We start from the raw sequence: 24586 nt of genomic DNA, 5'->3' as shown, positions 1-24586 counted from the left end.
TTGGCATTACTTCAATTAGTTTTGAGTATCAAAAAGCAAAACCAAATACTAATACAATGGAGGCTGGGGAAATAATCTAGAACAGAGCTTCCCAGGCAAGTGTGAGGACCTAGGTTTGATGCCTAGAACCAACATTGAAAAAGCTCAGCATGGTAGCATGGGTCACAGTCCCAATGCTGGTGAGGCAGGGACAGGAAGAAACCTGGAGCCTGAAAGCCACATTCCAGTGATTCTCCTAGAAAAGGCCAGTGAAAGGCACTATCTCAAAACAAAACAAAACAACAACAAAACCAATGGAACAGACAAACAAAAACCAGGTGAAGGACTTCTGGGGATTGACTCAGGGAGCACCTCTGGGCTCCATAAGCAGGCGCCTGAATGTGCATTTGCACGGGCTCCCTTATAATTGTCCTGAGGCCTATAAGAAACATTAAACACAAGTATTTTCTGTCAAATAATACAAAGCTTGTGCTTAGGCCAAGGAATTCGAATCCTTTTATCTCCCTCCCCTGGTAACTTTTATCCAAGTGTTTCCCCTCTGCCTCATAAAACACCTTCATCATACAAAGCCTCTAACACCTCTAAGACACGCCCCTTCCCACCCCAAACATTCTCAGATTAAAGTGGCTGACCCCTTCCATCTTCATTTCCAAAGTACTGACTGATTCTTTCAAGACTAGCCAATCAAAAGACTGATGGGGAGAAGACACAGTTACCACATTGGTTAAAATAAAAACCAAGTGCGTTTCCTGTTCCCCTTGTGCTGATCTGCTTAGGTGAGTAAGGCACCCACCTCCTTCATCAAGAGTAAAGTTGGGTCTCATGGAGACACTCCAATCGAAGTAGTGGTCTCTTTCCTTTCCCCTCTGCCCCAATTTACTTGTAACAGGCCAATTAAAGGCAAACTATTTCTCCTTGGTGAAAAGAATAAAATCTGCTTCTAGCTCTGGAAAGGCATAGAGTATAATGTCCCCTTCCTTAATTCATAAAGCTGAGCATTTCAAACACCTGTTCAAATCACCTGGTCCAGGGACAACCTTAGGAAGGTTCATTAAAGCCATGCTAAAGAGATAGGAAGAATAGTTATGCTTTTCAATGACATATATACTTCAATAATCCCAGCCCTTGGTGTAGCCTCCTGTGGAATATCATGTAGCTTTGTTAAGTCAGCTTGGTTCTCTGAGTCTTCCTCAGAAGGAAGTATACATCTTTTCGTTCTACCTCGTTTTTGAGAGTGACCAAAGCCTAGGTATGCTTCATCAAACACTCTGGGCTCTCCCTCTTCCCATCTCCTTCTTTCTCCCTTCCCTCCACCTTCAAAGCTCCTCTCATCCTTGACATTCAACTGATAGTCTGCCATGTGGCTACTTGCTGAGCCTCCATTGCTGAACAAAACAGCATAAATCAAAACACAGGGTCTTCTTTCCACTTCTCCAATCCCCTTCTACTGCACTCTGCTTTTTCCAACCCTAATAAAATTGTCCTCAAACTTCCTTCTGAGAAAGTTCTTCAATTCTTTTATTGACAAGAGTTTTGCAAGGGATCCTAATTTCCTTGGTAACACTATTATACCAAAAATAAATCAATTGTTTACGATATATTTTTAACTAGACTGGCAAACAGTGGCTAGAGATGCCTCAGCATTTAAAAATGCTCTTACAACTGACTAGATTTTGGTTTTCAGCACCTATGTGAGGCAGCGCCACGTGGCAAGCTGTCTTTCCGAGTCAGCACATAAATAAAAACAAGTTAGCCTTACTACCTGCACAGAGTGTTTGTTTTCTCAGAATAACAAGACCACAAAAGCTACAGATAGCAGGAGCACTCTGCAGACTTGGGAGCACACCCTCAGTTATAAACTGTGCCACCACTCTGGGTAAGCTGCTCTCCCAGACAAGCAATGGGGATGACTTAGGAAAACTCCTGGGACTGTGGCGAATTGTGGATTGTTGTGGAGCACTGCACAGGCTCAATGGCTTTCTTCACATTACAATTTGCTAATGAATACACTTGAGATTCATAATAGTTACTTTTCATTGTCCACTTGATAAGATTAAGAAACGGTGAGAAGGCTGAAGTATACTATTGACTGTGAGGGCATTTCCAGAGCGGGCTAATGTGGAGGGAGACCTATCCTGAGTGTGGGTGGCACCATCCCCTAGGCGACTGTCCCATACTGAATAAGGTGGGAAAAGGAGAAAGCCAGCTGAGACAGCACGCATCTCTTTCTGTCACCATGTCCACTGTCCTGTAGGCATGCAGCTTCAAGCTCCTGCAGCACTGTGCTACTCCCACAAAGATGGACAGGCAGTGACTGAGCCAAAGTAAATCTCTCCCTCAAAGGTGCTTCTCATAAGGTATTTGGTCAGCGAAATTACCAAAATGACCAATAGAATGAAAATCATAATTTTAATGAAAAATTTCTAGCTCTAGATAGCAATTAAATAAAATGTTTCAGTTTCAAGAAAACCACTCTTCAGTATAACAATCTGCGCATAATGCCTTCTGCACGTGTCAGGGAACTGCAGCCTTGCAAACACCCCAGTTAGAATGGCCACCATTAAGAAGATAAAAAGCAAATGCTGGCCAGGATGTAGGAAGAACAATCCCATACAATGTTTGTAGGAGTGTAAACTGGAACAACCACTACAGAAATCAGTGTGGGATTCTTAAAAAGTGAGAAATACCATATGACATCTGTACCACTCCTGGACGTATATCCAAAGGACTCTGAACACTACAGATACTCGCTCATCCACATTCCATGTTGTTCTATTCGAAATAGCTCTTAAAAAAATCAACCAAGATGCCCAACAACTCGTGAATGCACAGTGAAAATGTGTAAAATTTTATTCAACTATAAAAAATGAAATTTGTAGGAGAATGGATGGAACTAGAGATTCTGCTGAGTAAGTGACCCAGGCCCAGAAAGACAAACGCTGCATGTTCTTTCATATGCAGAACCTAGCTGTGAGTTTTCAGACTTGTGTGTTCAATATGGAGTGTCTGTAGAGGCCAGGAAGTCAGAAGGGGCAAGGGAGAGTGGAGGGGAAGAGACCATAGGAGGGCAAGCAATAGAACATACATGATTTGAACATATGGGAGGAACACAGCATAGAAAGGTGTACGTTGTATGAATTAGTCAGAGGCTCCCATGGGCCATTGCCATTGCTATCAGCTGCCCACCAGACCTGGAAATTAATAAAGACACCTATTACTATCACTAAAGACCCTATTTATTATGAATGATACCAAATATATTGTTTAACAGAAAAAACAAGTTGAAACTGACCTGAGAACTTCCTCCCTTCTGACAAGCTTTGGTAGTACTGAGAGGTGTACTAGATCGGTGAAACTTCATCACCAGGCTTACCCAATGTTACCTGTGTTTACACTACCAACCTGCCAGGTAAGCTGTATTTAGGGAAACAGAGGCATGGCTATATTGGGGGTAACAAAGAGCTTGCTGACTTAATGTGTGGCCTGATTTTTAAGGCAGAATTCATGCCTAGTATTATAAACCTGGTCAAGAGCCCACAAATGGGGCTTCCTTCAAGCACCCTGTGTGGTGGAGGAATGAGCAGCCTTAGAGCAGAGGTTGAGATCATGAGGTGCCCCAAGGTATTTACAGTTGAAGAAATGATACCACATAGAAACACTTGGAAGGAGCACACACTAAAACTTACTTCTTAAAAGCAAAAGAAAAGCTATTGCGTGGGGATAGTTCCCCATAATAAACAAATCCAAATAATATAGATGTTTTGGCAAGAAGGTTTGGGGGGTGAAAATGTGCAGTTTTTGGATGAAACAGCCATGACAGAAAAACTAAAAATTCTTCAAGGCTGTGTCACATTCTTGGTAATCTTAAATATACTTTGGATCCAGCTATTCTAGGGGGTAGACCTGAAAATGTGCAAACATGAACTTGTATCCAGTGACAAACACTGCAACCATGGGACTGAGTCCTAAAGACCTTCTTTTATTTGTCATGGTGACTGAATATGACCCTTAAGACTAAAGTTTGATTAAAAACTAATTTTGGAGCTGGACATGGTGGCACACACCTTCAACCTAGCACTAGGGGCAAAGGCAGGCAGGATCTTGGAGTTTCAGGCTAGCCTAGTCTATATAGTGAATTCTGGGCTAGCCATGGCTACACAGAGAAACTCTATCTAAAAAGCAATAAACTCTTACTTAGACTAAAGCTCACAATAAAATAATTAAGACAGCTGGAGAGAACCTACTACCATGGTTGTCTTGGAAAATGGACATGCTGCCAGTGCCTTCTTCTTAATGTTGATATGGACACCCACATGGACACCCACAGACTAGTGTGCGTCCAGCCTTTCTCAGCAAAGCTGCTTTCGGCAGTGGGCAATGGTTAAAACAGTGACCTATAGCCAGTCAGTCATAAAACGGACATCTCTGCCATTCTCCCACCTGCTACCTCAGTGCTCAGGGCGAATAGAAGAGGGAACAAAAAGAGCTGGAGGATAGTGAAGAGTATCTTAAATGTCATTTGGAAATGATAGGGCCATTGCACTCAAGAACCCACATGAGCTGTGGATACACCCAGAAAACCTGCTCAAGACTGAGTATGAGGTTAGACCTATCAACACTTCTATATGGCTGGGAATAAGGGGGACCACTAGGGGTAATTGGTAATTAATAATTACAGGGAAGAGGCAGGCATTTTTCTTGAGTGATATAACCTCTCTAAAGTTCCCGTGCATCAGGAAACAAGCCCAGAATCATGCTAACAACCATGACTAAACTCAGAACGAAGTCATGAAAGTAGCTGGACTTGTTGAGAAGAAGACGACTTACCTAGAAGACTAAACAGTGTGGGAGGGAAGAATAGAAAGTAATGGGAGTAAATGATAAAATAAATTATATATTGTATGAAGCTATCAAAGAATAAATAAAACTACCAGGACAAGGCTTATCTAAAACTAAGAAAATGTGAAAAAGCCTTATAGAACCATTACATCATTAGCTAGCTGCCTTACAAGTGCTCTGTATCCTATAGAACAATCACAACTGATTAGTGTACAAGTTTCCAGTTTAAACAAGAACTGCAATCATTACAGGTGACAGGTCAAATAGATTTGAAAATCTACCATGTGATTTAAAATACATATTTATAATTTACTCATTAAATAGAAACTCTGACTTTCTGAAGGTTCATTTTCTAAGAAAAAGAATATATTGTAAAAAAAATGAATAATTTTCAGAAAACCGTGAATTCAGAAAACAGCGTATATATTATCTTTCTTGATCATTACAATAAAAGGCACATAGTTCTGCTCATAACATTTACTTAGGGATACACACAGTATAGCATCCTCAGTAGATTTCAGTAGGATAAAAACTGATCTGAATTAGTGAAAGTCAGAGCATTTTAGATTCACTTTGCTATTATTCTCATGTAAAAATACTAACGGTTAATTGCCTATGTCACTGTGAAGATATGAAACTGAGGTCCTTTAATGAATAAATACAACTTTATTAGTAGATGTGGTATCTAGAATCGGATGACTACCCATGAACATTTGGAGAGTTATAAGCAATTCAGGACAGCAGCTCAATAACCCATTCTGTAAATGCTCACCCTACACACGGAGCAAGAAGATGTGGCTAGGCCAGTGTGGCGGGTTACAACACGGCCTTTTCTCTTCCCAGATGAAAATCAGCATATGGCTTGATGAAATGTGCCCCCTGCATGCTAACACATTGTAGAACTTTGGTAGGAAAAAAAGAGTCTTCTTTTAAGGCAGCTCAGAGCATTGCTTGCTTGTTTTGGCCACTGAATAGAAATGGAAGCATGATTTTTACTTTCCCGTTAACAGGGAAATGCTACCTATGCTAACAACCTGCAAACATTCAGCACTTTGATTTGGAGTGAGAATGAACATGGTTTTCCTACTGAGGGAGAGTGGGAGATCGTTCTTAACTTCCTCTTTCGTAAAGGCCACGGGGAGTTCAGCCAATTCGACTTCCTGGTCCGCCAGTTTTCCCCAGGGCCTTTGCAAGGTTACCTTTCCAGCTGCAGCAATGCCAACCTGCATATTTACTGGACACTAGGAAGAAAACGGTTTATGGCTTTAAGTCTCAGATTCTAGGAGTCAGTTTTCAGAGCCAGAATCTCAGAAACAGTTTCATCCCATCCTTTACAGTCTCCAGGTACAAAGAAGCTTATAGTTGCAACAAAGTTCTTGCGTTTACCTCAATTAACTGCTCCTAGACTAAATGTGTTTAATGAACACAAAGTCTCAAAACCTTTCTATTTACACAAATTAGACAGACAAGAGCATTCCAGCCACCAACAGTCTGTCTTTTCCACAAACCTGAAACAAACACCTGTATGAATAATATTTGCTGAGACAAAACAAAACAAAAGCCTTGCTCCTCTTTAATGAGAGCAAACGTCCCTACAAGCTCTTAGTCAGGTTAAATGCACACGAGACTTGGAAAACGTTCAGAAGAGAAGAGAACAGGAAAGAGCATCAGCCTGAGTTCTTTCCCTGGTTCTTCCTGTGTAGGAAAACCTCAAACTGAATTCCTGGGATCTGGCCTCTGAAGTCTTCTTCCCTCATGGATGATGAAAACAAGATGACCCCTCTTCCACACAAACATACGCTCAAGTATAAATCCTCAAAACGACAAAGACAATAGTATTTTATATAGTGAGACATTTAGTCTTTAGTAAACTTGGTTCATAATCTGTCATGCATGGATTCTGACTCTAAAATGACAGCCTTTTGATAAAAATGTTATTAATACTAGACATTTATAGAAGTATACGATAGGAAGATGCAAAGTAAGTCTTTGGTCTTTGTTAAATTTGCTCATAAATATTCTGATTCAGTTGTAGAAATAGCTAAAAACTATTATTCAAATAATTATAATAAACAGTTTGATTAAGACACTAGAAAGAAAATTACCAACATATTTGCTGGAGAAAAAGCAAACTTTCAATGACCATATGGTTTACTGAAGCAATGTTCAAACATGCCTGTTAGAGTAAGTCAGAAATCTTCTTGTATCACACAAAAGCAACTACAGCTTTCAAAGCCTTCTGCTAGAAGCTCCAAGGTGAACACAGACACAGTCACACACAGTCATAACGTGCTTTACTTTCTGTATCTCATATACTGTATCTGTGGGACACCATTGTTACAGCTCTAATCAAGAAGCTCACCAGAGAACTAACAGTGTGAAGTTCTGCCCAAATCCAATTCCACCCAAAGGGAAAACATCACCCAAGATATATTTATTCCTAACAACTTGATAACAGAGAAAGGAAATCGGTTCCCAATCTTCTCCACTTACCTAGGAGCTTTGCAATGATATAAAGAGCTTGTCCCCAAAGAAACAATTTCCCATCACGGCCACAGTTACTAGGAAACCGCTTCTGACTACCAGGGTTTCTTTTTTCATATTCTACAAAGTCAGCCGGCACGTAATAGTACTTTGGTACAACAGGATATCCTAGAGTTAAACAAAACAAAACAAAATTACAACAAAGCAGTGTTCTTCCCAAATTTCACCTTGAAGAGTCCATGAGGACAGGACAGCGGGCACAGAGGTGGCTTTAGAGGAGCAGATCCACTGAGCTACAGGAAAGTGTGACAGTCTGATCCTCTCAGATACTGTTAGAAAAAATATGGAGAAGACTTTCCTGACTTTAGAATGAATCCAATAGTATATGAGACTTTAGGAAGCTATGTATATCTCCTCTAACAGCAAAACAACATAGGTCTCTCTTTCATTCTTTGTCAGTAAAGATATCACAGCTTTTAACATCACAAGCACTGAAAGGGTAAAACAAAACATGAAGTATTTAATTGAGGTACTCCTGGAATCCTGCATGTACATTCATACACCCCCCCCCACACACACACAGAGTGGGGGAGAGATAGAGAGAGTCACAAACCTCATGTACAACAGGAATGGGGCCCAGTGTTGTGAATGACAGTTCATGCGTTATGTCTATAAGACTTTATGTATGTTTTGACTAGTGCATCAAAATTTACATTACATTCAGTTTTCAAAAGTATTCTCATGAGACTGTAATTCTATTAGTATTTCCAAACCCCAGAGATATCTAGACTACTGTCCTTGAATTCCTTTGGGTATTCTACAATTAGGCTTTTTTATGGGTCCTGCTGGTGCTTTAAACCAATATATCCTTACTCCTGAGACTTGGCATTTTGACTCTTTCTAAAACATTAAACCCACCGTCCAAGAGTGACATCTCAGTACAAGGGCAAACGTCAACATATACTGCTGAAAGCCTGAGATACATCTCCAAAGAGGATTCAAGAATGCCCAGTCAATGCTCCTTCCTTTAGCTAAGAAAAGTCTTTCCAGGCCGCCCTCTGAAAGTCTGCAGCTTCATTCACTGTGTTGGCTGGTTTTATCCCAACTAGACACCCAAACTAGAGTTATCTGAAAAAAAGGCAACCTCAATTTAGAAAATGGCTCCATAAGATCTGACTGCAAGGTATTTCCTTGATAGTGATGAGAAAGGGCCCAGTCTGTTGCTCTGTGCCTGAGATGGTGGTCCTATAGTCTATAAGAAAGCCAGCAGAGCAAGCTAGGGAAGTGATCCATCCCTCTGTGGCCTCAGCATGAGCTCCTGCCTTCAGTTTTCTGCTCTGCTTGAGTTCCTGTCCTGACTTCTTTTGATGACGAATAGCAATATGGAAGTATAAGTCAAATAAATCTTTTCTTCCCCAACTTGCTTTTTGGTTGTGGTGTTTCATTAAAGCAGTAGAAACTCTAACTAAAACACCCACTTAGCCACACAATTTTGATGACTTGACTAGAAACTAAGTGCTTTATAGTACTGGAATGCTACACAGTAATGGAACTATACCATAAACATCACAATTCTGTCCATGTACAGACTACCTCAGTATCACTACAGCTATGACCACCCCTGTCATGCCTACTGAACTGCTTTTGTAAATCACATTTGTTAAACTACATTAATAGAGATTATTCTAGTTTCAACTGAGGTCTCATTTATTTTCCACCTAATTTAGATGAATCTTATGAAGGGCTCATACACACATTTCAAACGAACAAGGAAACACTGGTGCAAAGAATTCTTGATAAAAGAACTGTACCTTCTGTGGTCTGGTGAAGCAAGGGTGCCAATAGGTCCTGATATTCCTTGACTTGTTCAAGATTTCCTCTAAAAACACCTAAAAAGGAAAATGCAAAACCCAACACTGGGTGTGCTTAATAACCAGACAAAGATTTTTCCCTTATAAAGAACTAAGCCCTTTAAAAATTATTGTGCCAAAGTTTATGTAAATGAAAACATAAAACTAAAGAGGAATGCAAATATGTATGACATTTATATAGCAATTGATTTTCAAAGTCAAACAGCATCTAGAATTAAATATTGAATTAATTGAAATTTCACTCTACTTAAGCATAAATGGCATAGTCAACATCATGATCACAGAATTCATAACTTCTATGATAAGCTTTTCTTTATAAGTATGAGCAGGATACTGGCATCAATATTAATGACTTCTAAGTGGTTTAAAAAATTCTTTAAGCACATGGAAGATAAGGTCAGAAATCTAAGGTTGTCCTCTGACTTGCAATCCTGTGCTGTGGTATGTGTGCCCCTGTACTCATATACACATGATATTTTTAAAAGTTCTATAAAGATTTGACATTCACTCAAAAAGCAGAACAACATAAAAATAGAGTTGTTACCATCACTGAAGTCTCATTTTTTTGCTCAGTGAATGAAATAATTTATTTCAGCTATTTTCATATTCTTATATAGTGTGTTTGTGTGTGTGCACGATCATGTGAACAATCAGGTGAATGTGCATGTGTGTGGAAGGCGGAGATTGACACCAGTGTCTTCCTTAACCCCTCTCCCACACTCTGAAACAGGGTGTCTGAGCGGAGCCTGGAGCTCACTCATCTGGCTCATCTGGTTGACTAGTGGCTTTCAAGGACCCACCTATGTCTGCCCCAGCGCTGAGAGTACAGCCAGGTGCTTTCCAGGCAGGCACTGGCAATCAGACACAGGCTCTCACGCTTGCACGGCAAGCGCTTCACCAATGGTGCCAACTGCCCAGCCCTCAGCTTGTCTTTAAGCCACTCGTCTGCACCTTAAATCCTAGGAAGAAGTTCACTTACCATCGATCATCATGTAGAGGAAGAATATGGGAAATTCACATTCAATGCCATCAAACAGCTAAAAGAGAAAGCAAAGCATTAAGAATTCTATTAACAAACTTTCACAACTACACTTTAGGTTATACGCAAGGGATTTATTTGCAGTCGTAAATTCATCTTGAAACCAATTGTTCTTTATGTACTTTTCAGATCTTTTATTCTAAAGCTCATTAACCAGCAGTCACTAAAGGAGTATGTAGTAAGAGCTCACTAACACCCAGTACTAACTAGAGAAGTGGTTCTCAAACTTCCTAATGCTGTAACTCTTTAACACAGTTCCTCATGTTGTGGTGACATCCAATCACAACATTATTTCACTGTTACTTCATAACTGTAACTTTGCTACTATTATGAATTGCAATGTCAATATTCAGAATGTTTGATAATATGGCCCCCAAAGGGATCATGACCCATAAGTTTAAAACCTCTGAGCCAGACAGAATACTAGAGACAAAAGTTAGACATTTTGCTCCAAGAGGCTCACAGCCCAGGGGGGAGGCTGGGAAATGAATAAATAACCACTACACAGTGCCTATCACCCAGACGTGGGGCATCAGGAACATGGGTTAAGAAGCATGTCATCTGTCTTGGGCATCAAGCATGGGTTATATAAATGCGGAGAAAGCAGCTAAAACAATGTGGACAAAGAGTAGAGATGGGACTCCTGGGGACGAAGCATGTTAAAGGAGCTACCACAACTCACTAATTCTAGAATGCACAGGCAGAAGCAGGAAAAGCTGAAGCCTGGCAGGTAGGCAGGAAGATGCTCAAGACCTGCATGACCAGGAGGCTTGGAGGTCAGTGAACCAGGGGACGCCGAGGATCAGTCTTTCTTACACTGATTCCCAGGCTGGGCAGTTAGCACTACTTAGGAGTCATGGAGCAAGAAATAAGGAAATCAACGCAAAGCCATGAGAACAATTCAAAAAGAAAAAGAAAAATATGACAGGCCAGACCCGTGTGTCTCAATTGGGGCAAAGTAACGCATGTACAACATATAGTATGCTGGACCGTACCCAGCCTCCACTAACCTGATGCCAACTGTAGAGAGAATGTGAAATCTACAGATCCTGTCCAGTGTCAAGTTGGGTGCCAAAAATTCCCCCGTGTTATCCACTACTAGGTTAAGCCAAGGAATAATGCAGAAAGGAGAGAAAAGAAATAGGATTTCTAAAGGGGATTTGTCAGTCACCTTTGTGAATGATGAAAAGGTGGTTAAGTGGTTAGGGCTGGCAAGATGGTTCTGTGGGAGAGATTGACACTTGCTGTTAGGTTTCACCTCTGGAAACCACATGGTGGAAGGAGGCTGTCCTCTGATCTCCATAGGTTCACCATGGTACACTCGTCTGAGTGTGTCATGTGTGTACACATGCAAACCACACACACACACACACACACACACACACACATACACACACACACACACACACACAGGCACACAGGTGTGCACATACACACACCAGCAGAATGCTCAAAGAAAAGATGCTGACGTGGTGAGGAAATGCCTAGAGTGAGTCAGCTATGGGCCTAGGCAGAGGAGAGGAGCTACATGCAGGCCAACTGAACTGAAGATGCTCGGGCAGCACAGGGGCACACACACAGAGGCACTAAAGGTGCTGCGAGTCAGGGATAGAGCTTATTGCTAGCTGCCATAGCAACGAGAGCTTGGCCGGAAGGGAAGCACAGGGAGGATGATCACAGACTGGAAGGAGACGGAGACTGACAGAGTAGAGGTGGAGGGGAAAATGTGGTCACTGGAAACAGAATGCTCCAAAAAGAGATAACACAGTTAATACACACAGACACCAAGAGATTCAGCAAAATAACGTGAGCAAAGCATTCACTCTAACCCAGCCACTGAAACTGCCTGAAACCAGCCCAGAGCCTGCAGGAGGCGACAACAAGGTGTTCCCTGTCAGTGTTGCTATTTTGAAAGCTTGTGAGACCTCTCTGAGGTAAGGCTGGGCTGGCAGCTGACAGAGCAAGGCACTGGAGGTCAGAGAAGAATGACGCAGAGAGCTTTGGCTTCCAGCTTGACTGCCCATGAGATACACATAGTTCATGCTGTGAGAGATGTTAGCTGCCATAAAGACATGCTTTCCCTGCCTTCGTGGATGGTATCCCTGGGCTATGAACCAGACAAAATGCAAGCAGGACACTGGGTCTACACACAGAAGACAGACATGCTGTTCAGGGTCACGCTCCAGACAGAAGACGGGTGCTGAACAGGAGTGAGGGTCTCACTCACATCTTTAGTAATGGGCTCCAATATGCTTAGGACAAGGGAAAAAAATAAGCTGTGAAAGGCAGAAGGGAGGGAGGGCAGAAGTAGAGAAGAACAGAGACTCATGTCCTGTCGGAGAAGAAAACACTTAGTGGGATTCCCTAAAAATGAGCAACAAAACACAGAATGTACATATACACAGAGATATACACGTGTATGTTTATATCTATAAATTTCTCCATATAGAATATTTCAAGAAAGAGAGGCAGCATGCTCCATGAGGTGACACAGGAGTACATGTCACTGAAAGGGAAAGGTGCAGTGGAGGCCACCACACAGAAACAAAAGGTTGACAGTAGGAACAGGGCAGAGAGCTGAGAACCTGTGTCTAGGGTTGTTTGTAGGGGAAGTTCCTACAGGATCGCACAGAACTGAGAAGCAAGAACAGTGACAGGCACTGACCAACAAAGGACATAGTAGAGTTTGGATGGCATGCGTGCAGTCTGTGGCTTTCTCTAGCATTCCTCGGTGGCTGAAGGACCACAGGTATTTTTGTTTTGTGGTAGGGTCTCCCTGTATAGCCCTAGCTGGCCTGGAAATCACTACAGACCTGGCTGATCTCAAACTCACCGAGTTCTGTGTGCCTCTGCCCCTGAGCCTAAGTGCTGGCATTAAATGCAGGAACCACTATCTCCAGCTCAGGATATTGGTTTTTATGAGATAATTTGCTTAAAAACATAAACACAGATGACAAATAGAAACAAAACCATGTCAGGGAAATAGGCAAAAGACTAAAAATGCTAAAAATATTGTTTAACCAATGAATCTATGTGGCCACTGTGGTAAGAAGAACTAATACTTATCGATCTGTTACTATCTGTCAGGAACAGTTCTAAACATGATATATAATAGCAGTCAATCTCCAGAAGAAGCTCATGGTATAGGAGCTATTATTTTTGGTCATATGTAATATTAACACAGACAGGTGGAGCAGGATCTGAAATCAAGAAGTCAGTCTCCTCTCCTGGGTGGGCACTTGCTGCCGCTGGCATGTGCTACCAGAACAGACAAGTGTGTGGTACCTTAATCTCTGCTGGTTTATAATAGCGTCTGTTGGGATCTTCCAATGGCGTTCTGTATCCATCTCGCAAGAAACGCTTAAATCCATATTTTCCCTTTAATTTTCTTATCACTTTATCAAGTGTCTGGCTGAATAGAGCTTCATCATCCAAGGCAAATGCAGGGTAACTGATGCACGGGAGCAGGGCAGCATCTGTGTTCTGGGGTCGTCACAACAAGAAGACTGTAAATGTCTGTAGTGCTGCGACCCACAGTTCAAACAAATTCATGTTAAATTAAAGCCGAAAAGCTTATCAGCAGACGAGGATCTGAACATGGATGTTCCTACGGTGTGCTTTGTAAACCTGATAAAATAGGTAACACTTTACTCATTAAAATTAATGGAATTTTCAAACTTTAATATCTGGCTGGAACTTATAATTATAGCTAAACACAATGTAAAAAATTAATACTTACTGCCACAACTTAGTTAACAGAGCAATTTGCCCATAATAATGAAAAGGAGAAAACAAAAGGCCCAATAGCTGAGTAATTACTACCCATTGGAATTTATATTGCAGAAGCAATTAGAATTTATATTATAGAAATTTGTTTATTGATTGGAAACATGCTTGTTCACAGAAAAACACTATTCTAGTTTCTAAAAGCAAAAAGTCATATTCACTAAAATATGTGGAAACATGTCAGGATGTTACTAAAGATTTAAGTAGTAGAATAAATGGACAGATCATCATTAAAAAACAAATAATGCTTTTTTATTGGTTTTGTATTCACTACAATGTGGCATGGCTCATATAGAAGAGCTAAGTATTCTATTTGGGTAGTTCCCGAAGGACAAAGCCATAGACAATGGGAAAATGTGTAGTCTGGTATACTAATACACACAAGTGACCCAGACAAAGCAAAGGACAGTCAGATATGCTCCGCTTCTGTGCCTAGGTTAAAGGGATTTTTCTAAGCCTTCATTTCATTTTAAAAACAATGTTCCCTTTGTTTTGCTAATATCTCTGAAAGAGAAATAATGTCCATTTTTCTGTTGTCTAACAAAAGGCTTAAAGGACTGGACAGCTTTGCCTGCGACTGTTTAGTTCCTGCTTGAACCGTAGAGACTAGAGGACGAGGCATATCTATATCACGTCTTTTGATTCTGCAAGAACTGCACACTGCAGTGTACTTTCTTGAAGGGTGGGCAAAACAAAATAAAAACTGTAAACGAGAAATTCTCTCAGTTTGCCGTAGCATCATCTCACATGAGAGCGTGACTCTCTGGGTAACAGTGAACACAGCGTCTGCCTGTTGCGATTGTGAGCATCGAGATCCACAAATATAACTGACCAAGAACAGCCCTGGAAATGGAAAAAGAAACACATTTCAGAGAACTGTAAGCCATGTGGCACTCTTACTGTGAGACAAGACAATCCGGAAACTTTCTATCACTCAATACCATGTGTAAGAGATTATTAAAGACCTTAATTTTCACTAATTATTTATTTTATACATAAATGGATTTGTGTTTGTGTACCATATGCATACCTGGTGTTCATGGAGGCCAGAAGAGGCCATCAGATCCCCTGGAACTGGAGGTAAAGACAGTTGTGAGCCTCTATGTGGCTGCTGAGAATTGGACCTGAATTCTCTGGAAGAGCAGCCAGTGCTCTTGACCACTGAGCCATCTCGCTAGCACCTTACTTTTCTTTCTTTATGCTTTCAGTATTTTCTGAATTTCTTGAAACAAGCTTATAATCATTAGATATAATTTTTATATTTTCCTCTTTTCTTATAAATCATTTTTATTTCATTAGATGTTAATAAATTACACCCATTATGATGAAGAAATAGTTTAGCTAGTATGAGATAAAGCAAAGAACAATTCTGATTCATAAATCTCAGTTGTAAACCCTTCTAAATACTTTTAATTACATGATAAAACTAAACAAATTTAGGTAGCAACCTAGAATTGGGTTGAATAATTATCTAGAATAATTCTTCATTAACATTATCTAGTAATGATTCCTCATTCAAAACACCACCTTTAACAAGTCTTTAACTCTAGCAAGTAACTTGGTAACAGGGAATGAGTGACGCTCTCTCGGTGGTTATACTGGGGTGAAACAGGGAGTCCTGGGACCCCTATATTTCTGCTGACTGCTGAGAGCACCCCAGAGTATCTTCCCAATCAGAGCACAACGTTCTTCGCTGTGAGGAAAAACAAGAATGTTTTTGAATACTGCTCCAGAGCACACAGCTGACCCAGATGTGAAGTGTGCAGTAATGTAGGAGAACCTCACAGCTGGCCCAAATGGACAGTGGCACTAAGTCCAGGACAGCTGGGAAGGGGGAGATGAAAACTAGAGCCTGGATTCTGGTGGAACAGCAGCAAACAGGCTGTTAGGAAAAAATGGCAGGAAAATACGTGGGTTGGGGGCCTGTGAATACGCAAGAGGACAGGAACTATAATGTGTCTGAAGACCAATAACTGTCTGAAATTGCACCTTCAAAATATGTAATATATAATATATAAAAAGATAATTTGTAACTAAAAAGGCAAATTTGGCAACTCTCTCCATCCTGTGATAATAAATACTACAATTTATGTCCAGAAAAAACTAACTTAGTCTCCTCAAGCATTCATTGAGACCCCAATTTTCAGCTGCCGGCCTTTACGATGTAAGCCTAACTGAAAATAATTTCATAAGGTACGTTCCTCCTACCACTGGGGTAGAAGAACACTTTCCTCTCTATAAAAGCATGTGCCATGCTACAGGCATTATAGCTCAGGCTTCCAGGAGGGGAACAAACCGAAAACTTAAAACCATACAAGGACTCAGACAGCTATTATTCATTTAGAAGCAAGTCTTTAACATCACTGAGGAAAGCCCACACAGAATTATCACCTGCTTGAAATCTTCTTTGAACCTGATTGAATGCACTTTTAGGCCTGCAGATTTCAAAGAAAGGCAGACGTCTGCTTTGTTCTGAACACTTTGCAGAACATGAGCAGTCTGTCTTCACCAATTACAGACTCTGACCTCAGTGAAGTTGTCAGTCCCTTGCCTTCCACAATTACAGGTAAAGGAAGAAAAGGACTCTCATAGGAATTACTTGAGAGAGCCTATTAACTTTGGCTGTTTGATATTTATTTTATAAGTGTTTTACTTACATATATGTCTGTGCCTCACAAGGGTGCCTGGTACCCACAGAACCCAGAATAGGATGCCAAATCTCTTATGACTGGAGATGTAGATGGTTGTAAGCTGCCATGTGGGTGCTGGGAACAGAACCCAGGACCTCTGGAAGAGCTCCTCACCATCAGCCATCTCTTCAGTCCCCAGACTGACTTTTATCTTCCACTTTCTAAAACCACAACTCTGTATAATATGCTGACTCTACCCACAGCCTGTTAACAGTTGGAGCTGGTGTTGGCACATCTGTCGTTAGTGCTATTATATCTTGGGCAAGCTCTATGCCTTGGAGAGTGTGTAGACACCCCCACAGTGTCCTCTGACCTTGTGATGCCGCTAGGAGCTCTCACACGCTATGCACAGCTTTGACAGATGTTCTTAGAAAGGTAGCTTCCCTGGCTGGTCCTGTGCTAAATGAATTTGGAGGAAAACAGGGGCTTCTTATAAAGATGGCAGATTAGAAGCTACATCAGTCATCAAGCCATCAAGGAAAAGAATGAGGGAAAAATTGGATAGACTCGTTCCTAGGAGAGAAACAGTTGAAGAGAAGTAGAACATACAAAGCAATTAAAAGGATAGCAGAAGGTATGGAAAAGTAAACAAGCCCGGGTGGGATCCATAAAGACCCCAAGAAAGGAGCAAGCGGAGCAGCTGCAGCACTTCCCAGGACAGTGACAGCAGGAACTGCAGGAGCTGCCGAGGAGGTGAACTGTAAGTCTGAACATGAGAATGAAGGTTTGGTGAACTGAGAAGAGGCTGACCCGGATACACTGAGGGTGGCGTGAAACTGACAGACGTGTACAGTAGAAACAAAAGCTGTGGTTCTTCAGGAAACTGACTAGTCAGAGGACTGTAGGAAGTGCATTAGTGCAGCCTCATTCTCATGAGCACAGCATGGTAGTAAGACAGGTGTGACGAGCCCTGTGCTGTCCCCGTAGCAGTCAGAGTATTCCTGACACACGTATGGGAAATAAAAAAGCAAACCAAAACCAACCAAGATCACCCAGTGATCCAGAATGGAGTACAACAGCTGAGCGAGACAGGCGCTCAGGTGCCTTCCACCACGCCCAGGCCTGTGCTCCAGAAAACCAGCATGGAGAGCTCTAGCCAGTCAGACAGTTCCAAGTGTGCAGGGCATTAACTGGGGAGTCCTTCCCAGACAGCACACCCAGGAGATCACACCAATCAACGAGTCCAATTTATGACATCGGACTCCTTCTCTCTTTACCATGCAACTGCTGAAAAGACAACCCTGAGTAAGAGATCACACTGGTCTTAGCCAGTAAGATATATTGTTGACCTGACAGTTTCTGTTTCTGTTTCTTTTTCATGGAACATTTGGTACATCAGCTGGTTGGCTTGCTCATTGGTTGGTTGGTTGGTTGTAGGTTGTATCTCATCTGAATAGGCATTTGTGACTGTCAGTTCTTTTTCCATACCTATTCCCATTACTACTGTGTGGCTAAAGGAAAAAAGAAACAAATTTCTTTCATGTATTCTACCAATAAATGAACTGCCTATTTAGTAACATTTAGCACACAGTTATGTTAAAAAATAGCTATGCTCTTGGCTGCACATTAGAATTCTGAGCACTAAAACTCTAAGGGGATAACTCTACACTCTAAACATCGTCCTTTATACTAGGCCAGGAAGGTGCTCATGTGCCATGAATGACTGCTCCCAGAATTCCTGAGTCTAAGGTACATGTATCTTGTATTGGGTGGAGGAAAAGGACTGAAGCCCTGAGAGAGCCAACAGAAAGAATGGAAGACAGGATGCTGGGAGGACCCTCCAAAATGTACCAGAGTCCTGGGAGATAAGAGACCCTCAGTACTCAAGGGGGTGGGAGCTAGATGTAATGCCCTACAGTGGGGAGAGGGAACTTGTAGAGCCCACCTTCAGCAGAAAGACAGGGCATCAAGTGAGGGATGGGGTTGCCAACCCACAGTCAAAACCTCTGACCCATAACTGTTCCTGTCAGAAAAAAAAAAAAAAAAAAAAAAAAAAAAAAAAAAAAAAAAAAAACTGCAGAGATGGAAATGGAGAAGAGCCTGTGGGGAAAAAAAGGTCCAGGGAAAGGCCCAAAAGGAGATCTAGCTCAAGGGGAGGCTCTAAGGCCTGACACCATTTCTGAGGCCTTGGAGCGCTCACCAAAAGGGACCTATGATGACTGCCCTCCAAAAAGCCCAACAATGCAGATATTTGCACCCAACCAATGGACAGAAGCTGCTGACCCTGTGGTTGAATTAGGGGAAAGCTGGAAGATGCTGAGGAGGAGGGCAACCCTATAGAAGGACCAGCGCCCTCAACCTGGACCCCTGAGATCTCTAAGACACTGGATCACCAACCAGGCAGCAGACACCAGCTGATATGAGGGCCCAGCACATATACAGCAGAGGACTCTCCGGTCTGGGTTCAGTCAGAGATAATGTACCTAACCCTCAAGAGACTGGAGGCCCAACGGAGTAGAGAGGTCTGGTGGGGTGGGGTGGGGACATCCTTGTGTAGACTGGGGGCTGGGGGCAGTCGGAGAGGAGGTACGGGATATGGAACAGTAGGAGGGTGGACTGGGAAGGGAATAAAATCTTGAGTGTAAAAAGAAAAGAAAAAACACTCTTAAGAAATAACATTGGCAGAACATTTATACCTAAGATTCAAATGGTTAGGCAAGTCAGATTCCAGAAAAGTAAATCTTTGACAACTAGCAGGGACAGCAGCCACAGTAGACAGTGAGGATGCTCTAGGAAGTGTGCATGGAGAAGAAGGGTTAGGTGCTAAACTGCAGCCATGGCCTCCAGTACTTCAGAAGAAGCAACACCACGACAAAGACCAAGCCAATCACGACCAGAGGTCACAGTAGACCTAGTCCGTCAGCCCCACACAGTTTTCTCCTTTGCAGCCTAGGAAGAGCTAACCTTTCCAAGCTGTTGCTATATTAAACCTAGGGAGATCTATCTATTCCAGACTGGTGTGATATTAAACCCTCTGTTTAATTCAGGATGCCTGGCAGCCTTCTTGAGAAAAGCTAAAGAAGTACAATCCACCCCAATTTGTTAACTTCCTTATTGGGCTTCCTCTTCTTACGGTTTTGGCGAAGCCCACCGTCCCTACACCATACCTCTACGACTAAGAACACCAGTAACCAGCTGTTAACTACAATCACATACAATGTCACATTGCTCTGCCATTTCAGAAACCTTCAAACATTCCTGAAGAAAACAAGTCCAGTTCTTGGCCCAGAATACTGAGCTTTCTCTTATCATTATCTTCCAACAACTGCATCCACTGTCAGCTCTTAGATTCTGTAAGGGCAATTTTTCTGGGCTTCAATTTATCCAGGAGGGGGGCAGAGAGTGGGGGGGGGAGGAGAGAGTGAGGGAAGAAGGGAGGGGGGCAGAGAGTGGGGGGGAGGAGAGAGGGAGGGAAGAGTGGGGGGAGGGAGGAAGGGAGGGAGGGAGGGAGGGAGGGGGAGGGAGAGAGAGAGAGGGAGAGAGAGAGAGAGAGAGAGAGAGAGAGAGAGAGAGAGAGAGAGAGAGAGAGAGAGAGAGAGAAAGAGAGAGAGAGCAAGCGAGCAAGCTTTACTATGCCCACAACTTCCCATCCTTACTACAGACATTACAAAAATTCCCTCTCTGCATGGAATGAAGAAACTTGAACCAGCATGAGCACTGACAGGGAAACTACATGGGGCACAATGCCAGGAACCATCACAAATGTGAATAGAGAGGTTACCCAACAACCACAACATTGAGAGCTTTAGGTACCACTTTTAGAAATTTGGCATTTGTCTCTGGGCTCGGGCAAGGAAGGAGGCTCAAATAAGAATATTAGAAATAATAACCATGGGGCTTTGTTTACTACTTTGCTGAATTACTACCTTTTGTGTTCTCTTTGCTTTCTGCTTTACTTAATCACTACCTTATGTGGTCTCTTTACTTAATTACTACCTTATGTGGTCTTCTCCTTCACTACTTCACTTGATGACTTTGTCTTTGAACTAAGAACTGACCAGGTTTTTTGAATGTACCTAGAATGATATAAAAGCAGGCTGGAGAGAACTAAGCCTGCTTCAGCCTCAGTGTGGAATAGAGTCATGTTATAATTTTGGTTAACTGTTTTATCCTTTTCAATCCCCACTCCCTCACTGAAGACCCTGTTGACTGACTGAACTAGTTTGGTCACCGCAGAAAAACTTATCAGGACCCCACCACCACCAAGTGAAAGGCGGACTTCAAGGGGTTAATCATTGCCAAGCAAACTTGCTCAAGCATGGGCTGCCACAATGGGTTCAGGTAGTCACGGATTTTTAGGAAATTACTTTGATAACAGATAGTAAAATTACTTAGACATGCAAATAATTAGTTGTTGTTTTTTTTTTTTTTTTTTAATTACCTGGTTTCCAAAGAGGTTAAATCCATTAATCGCTTCTAAGGCTGCTTTTGCTAAGCCAACAGAGCTAGAGAGAAGGGAAGACATTAGTAGTGACATCCAATGGGCAAGTTTCTTTATGAACATTGATAACAGTCTACACAGGAGAAAAGTGCCATCCCTACATTCCATTAGTTTGACTTCATTTTTCATACTAATCACCGAGGCAAACTATTTCTAGGCTCACCTTGGCCTGGATTCCATGGTGACTGGAGCAGTTTTATTTCTGTTCATGAACTGGAGAAGAAGCTTGGGGTGGGCCCTGTGCAGTCGCTGCCTGCTTGGGCATAATTACTCAGATCAATGAAACAGGCTTTTCTGGTGCCAATTTGGAGCCTTAAAGCAGATTTTGCGTGTCATATACTTGCTACAGAATGTAATTTAGTGTAGCCACTCAAATCTGGTCTTTTCAGGATCCAATAAAATTGGCATTACTTTATGTTCACAGCATTCCTGAGCACCCTATCTCTCAATTTGGGCTAGATTCTCTGTAATAAAATGAGTGTTATTTCTGTGAGTGTCCCACTCCTTTGGCCTCTTAGATGCTGCATACAGCAGTGCTGAAAATGACTTATTTCAGTAAAAATACAACGCTCTGCGCCATGTGCTCCAAGCAGAGTGACCTGTCATCCTTGCTCGGATCACTCCGTGTCTGCCCTAACTGAAGCTCTCATGTCCAGCTCTTCTTACCCACTGCACGTCAGTAATGTCTACGCAGCCCAATGTACACATTGCTATCGCGGACACTCAACAGTCCTCACGTCAGTAAGTCTCTGGTGCCGGCCCACAGCAGCAGCAGCACCAGGAACAGGTAGGAAAGCCAGTTCTGACTCTTCTCTGGGAGGAGGTCTCAATAAACACGTGAGCGTGAATGTTAAATTTCAGAATGAATGTGCAGCTTGGTTGTAGGACACCGCCCTCAGGGTACAGCATGGCAGTTACTATCTTAATCACAGCATGTTCACGAGGATACAGCCGTTTCCTCAGAAAGGGAGGAAGAGGGTCGTTGGACCCTCATTTGAAATTCCAGCCACCCTCCCAGACCTTGTTCTCATCGACTGTATGTGGTTTGTGGAGGTGCTCGAGTATGGAGTGTAGAAGTTGGGGTGAAGGGGGCTGAGAAGAGCCAACTATGCAACGCTGACGTCATCGTCTACACTGGGGTGGAATGGTCTGGTGATGCAGCTACTGCGCTCACCCATGTGGCTCTAAGAGCCCTTTGGCTTTGCTCTTGTAAGTATAGAAGGTTAAACATGGATGCAGCTGTTCCCTTGCTGCTGTCAGGGCCCTGTCTGGGTGAACAGGTGTTTATTCATATTTCTCCGAGGAAAAATTAACCCAACAAGCTCAGTGGTGGGAAGCTTCTGACCATGCATAAAGCCCTGGACTCCATCAGGACCCATCAGAGACTGAACGAATGAAAAATAAATGAGAACCACCACACTAAGCTATTAATTACTGCCCCATCAACATTTTTACAAGTTTATACAAACTGTTCTCAGTAGTTTACTATAGGGTAATAAATAGTAAGACACTTTAAAGTCTATGTGCCTGGGAGAGTGAAATGGGGATGGTATTCCTTGTTCTCATTACATATAACTAAACATCTCAGATATTACACATAAAACAAATGTATTAAGGGTCAAAAATAAAAAGAGAAGGCAGACAGGCCATCATCTTCAGAGCACTAGGAACAACAACTGTAATGGTCTCCCTCGGTTTCCTTCTTTGCCGTATAGATTGACAGCTACAGGTGAGCTGAAAACACAAGCAGAGTGCCAAAGTAGCACCGAAAAGTGTCTGCTGCCAGAAGACCCGCCTGAGGGCCCATGGCTGCCTGCCCTGAAGTACACAGCAGCAGAGGCAAGGACAATGAGGACAAGACACTGTAGCCTAAATTGTTATGGGGAAAGGTGCCTGCTACCCAAGTCAGACAGTCCCCAGAACCCATGGAAAAGCAGGAGACAACCAACTAAACGGAGTTGTCCCCTGCCTTCATGGGTACTGCATTGCACTAGTCACTCTACTCTAGGCCAACGCAAATAATGCATTTTAAAAAATAAAGACGAAAACATGCCATTTAACTAATGCCATCGCTAATGGGAGCTGGCTTTTAGAATGATCTATACAATAGGTAAAACACACAAACATTTTAACGTTTTATTTTATAATACTTACCAATGTTGTTTGCACTTGTGTATAGTGTGTGTGTGTGTGTGTGTGTGTGTGTGTGTGTGTGTGTGTGCTGGTACATGTGTGGAAGCCAGAGGACAACTTTCAAGTTGTTTCTCTATACGCCTTCATGTGAGTTCTGGGGATCAATTCAGATTGTTCTGCTTTCAAGGGCAGCCTCTTTACCCACTGAAGTCATCACACTGGCCCAAAATATGAATCTTCTAAAAGTGTGTGCTAAGATGCACCAACACAGACCATACCCTGATCATAAATGGAACCCTCAAACATGTAAAATAATTTAAGTCACAGCATGTTGTGTCAAAAATATACTGAAAGTGAAACTGGCAGCAGAAAAACAACTGTCATTGTCTATTCTCTCATGATCCACATGAGGCTCCCTTCCCTGTAATTACAGGAGTCACAGGGGACTCCTCCAGTGAGACAGGGAAATGGTGGACAGAATCAATGTGTGACGTGTCAAAATGTGTCTGGAAAAACTAAAGCAAAATTAGGAGAGAAATTTTATAGCATATATTTAGAAGAGAGTAAAATCAATTATCTAAGCCTTTACCTTAATTAAGCCTTCACCGGAAAAAAAATTAACACAAGAACAGAAATCAGTGAAATTCAAGGCATGGGGGAGGAGTACCCAGAAAAATAATAAAATGATGAGATGATTTTTTAAAAAGAATTATCACTAAATAAAAGTGAGAAATCTCTAGAAAGACAGGCATGAGCATGTATATGTATATGAAAAACATTCCCCAGATTCAAACTCTCCATCAAATAAATAAAAATATTCTGAATAATTCTACATACATAAATTTGACAACTCAGAAAGCACCCAGTTCCCAGAAAAACAGGAAAACAAAAACTACCACTATTTTCTCAATATGGAATTAATAAACTGGTTGGGAGAGGGACAACATGAAGGAGGAGGAAGAAAGAAATAACATTAAGGATGTTTGAAATAGTCATAGGAGATTACATTATTTAATACTAACCTAAAATGATATGTAATATATGTTTAACGTAATATGTTTATATATATATAATATATTTGAATTAAATTATGGTTATGCCATTTGGGAAGATAATCCTTCCCCAGAGCCATAGAGTGTATAATAAAGATCTCAGCATCAGTCATGAGAAACCTCCTTTTGAGTTGTTGGCATGGGAGTCCAAGAGACTCCCCAAACAGTACCAACAGGCTATGACTGCTGCCCTTTGATGCCTTCTAGAAACAGAAGGTTGCTAAAGACACCACCAGAGTTTGGAAACAAGA

The 24586-nt window shown here is 41.9% G+C and overlaps 1 protein-coding gene across 2 annotated transcripts in view; it reads right to left on the bottom strand.

The window, feature by feature from the left end:
* Nucleotides 1-24586, bottom strand: part of PHKB (phosphorylase kinase regulatory subunit beta) — a 180146-nt gene that overhangs the window by 82359 nt on the left and 73201 nt on the right. For both annotated transcript variants that reach the window (XM_080936981.1, XM_080936982.1), the window contains exons 8-13: nt 21091-21154; nt 14767-14862; nt 13519-13716; nt 10174-10231; nt 9135-9212; nt 7333-7491 (exon numbers count right to left, since the gene is read on the bottom strand). In XM_080936981.1, the coding sequence (XP_080793107.1) occupies nt 7333-7491; nt 9135-9212; nt 10174-10231; nt 13519-13716; nt 14767-14862; nt 21091-21154 (653 nt within the window). The remainder of the gene's footprint in view (nt 1-7332; nt 7492-9134; nt 9213-10173; nt 10232-13518; nt 13717-14766; nt 14863-21090; nt 21155-24586) is intronic.

This window comes from Micromys minutus (genome assembly GCF_963924665.1).
Source record: "Micromys minutus genome assembly, chromosome: 24".
Classification (NCBI taxonomy): Eukaryota; Metazoa; Chordata; class Mammalia; order Rodentia; family Muridae; genus Micromys; species Micromys minutus.
Note: the sequence above shows the minus strand (reverse complement) of the source record. Positions and strands in the feature narration are given on the sequence as shown.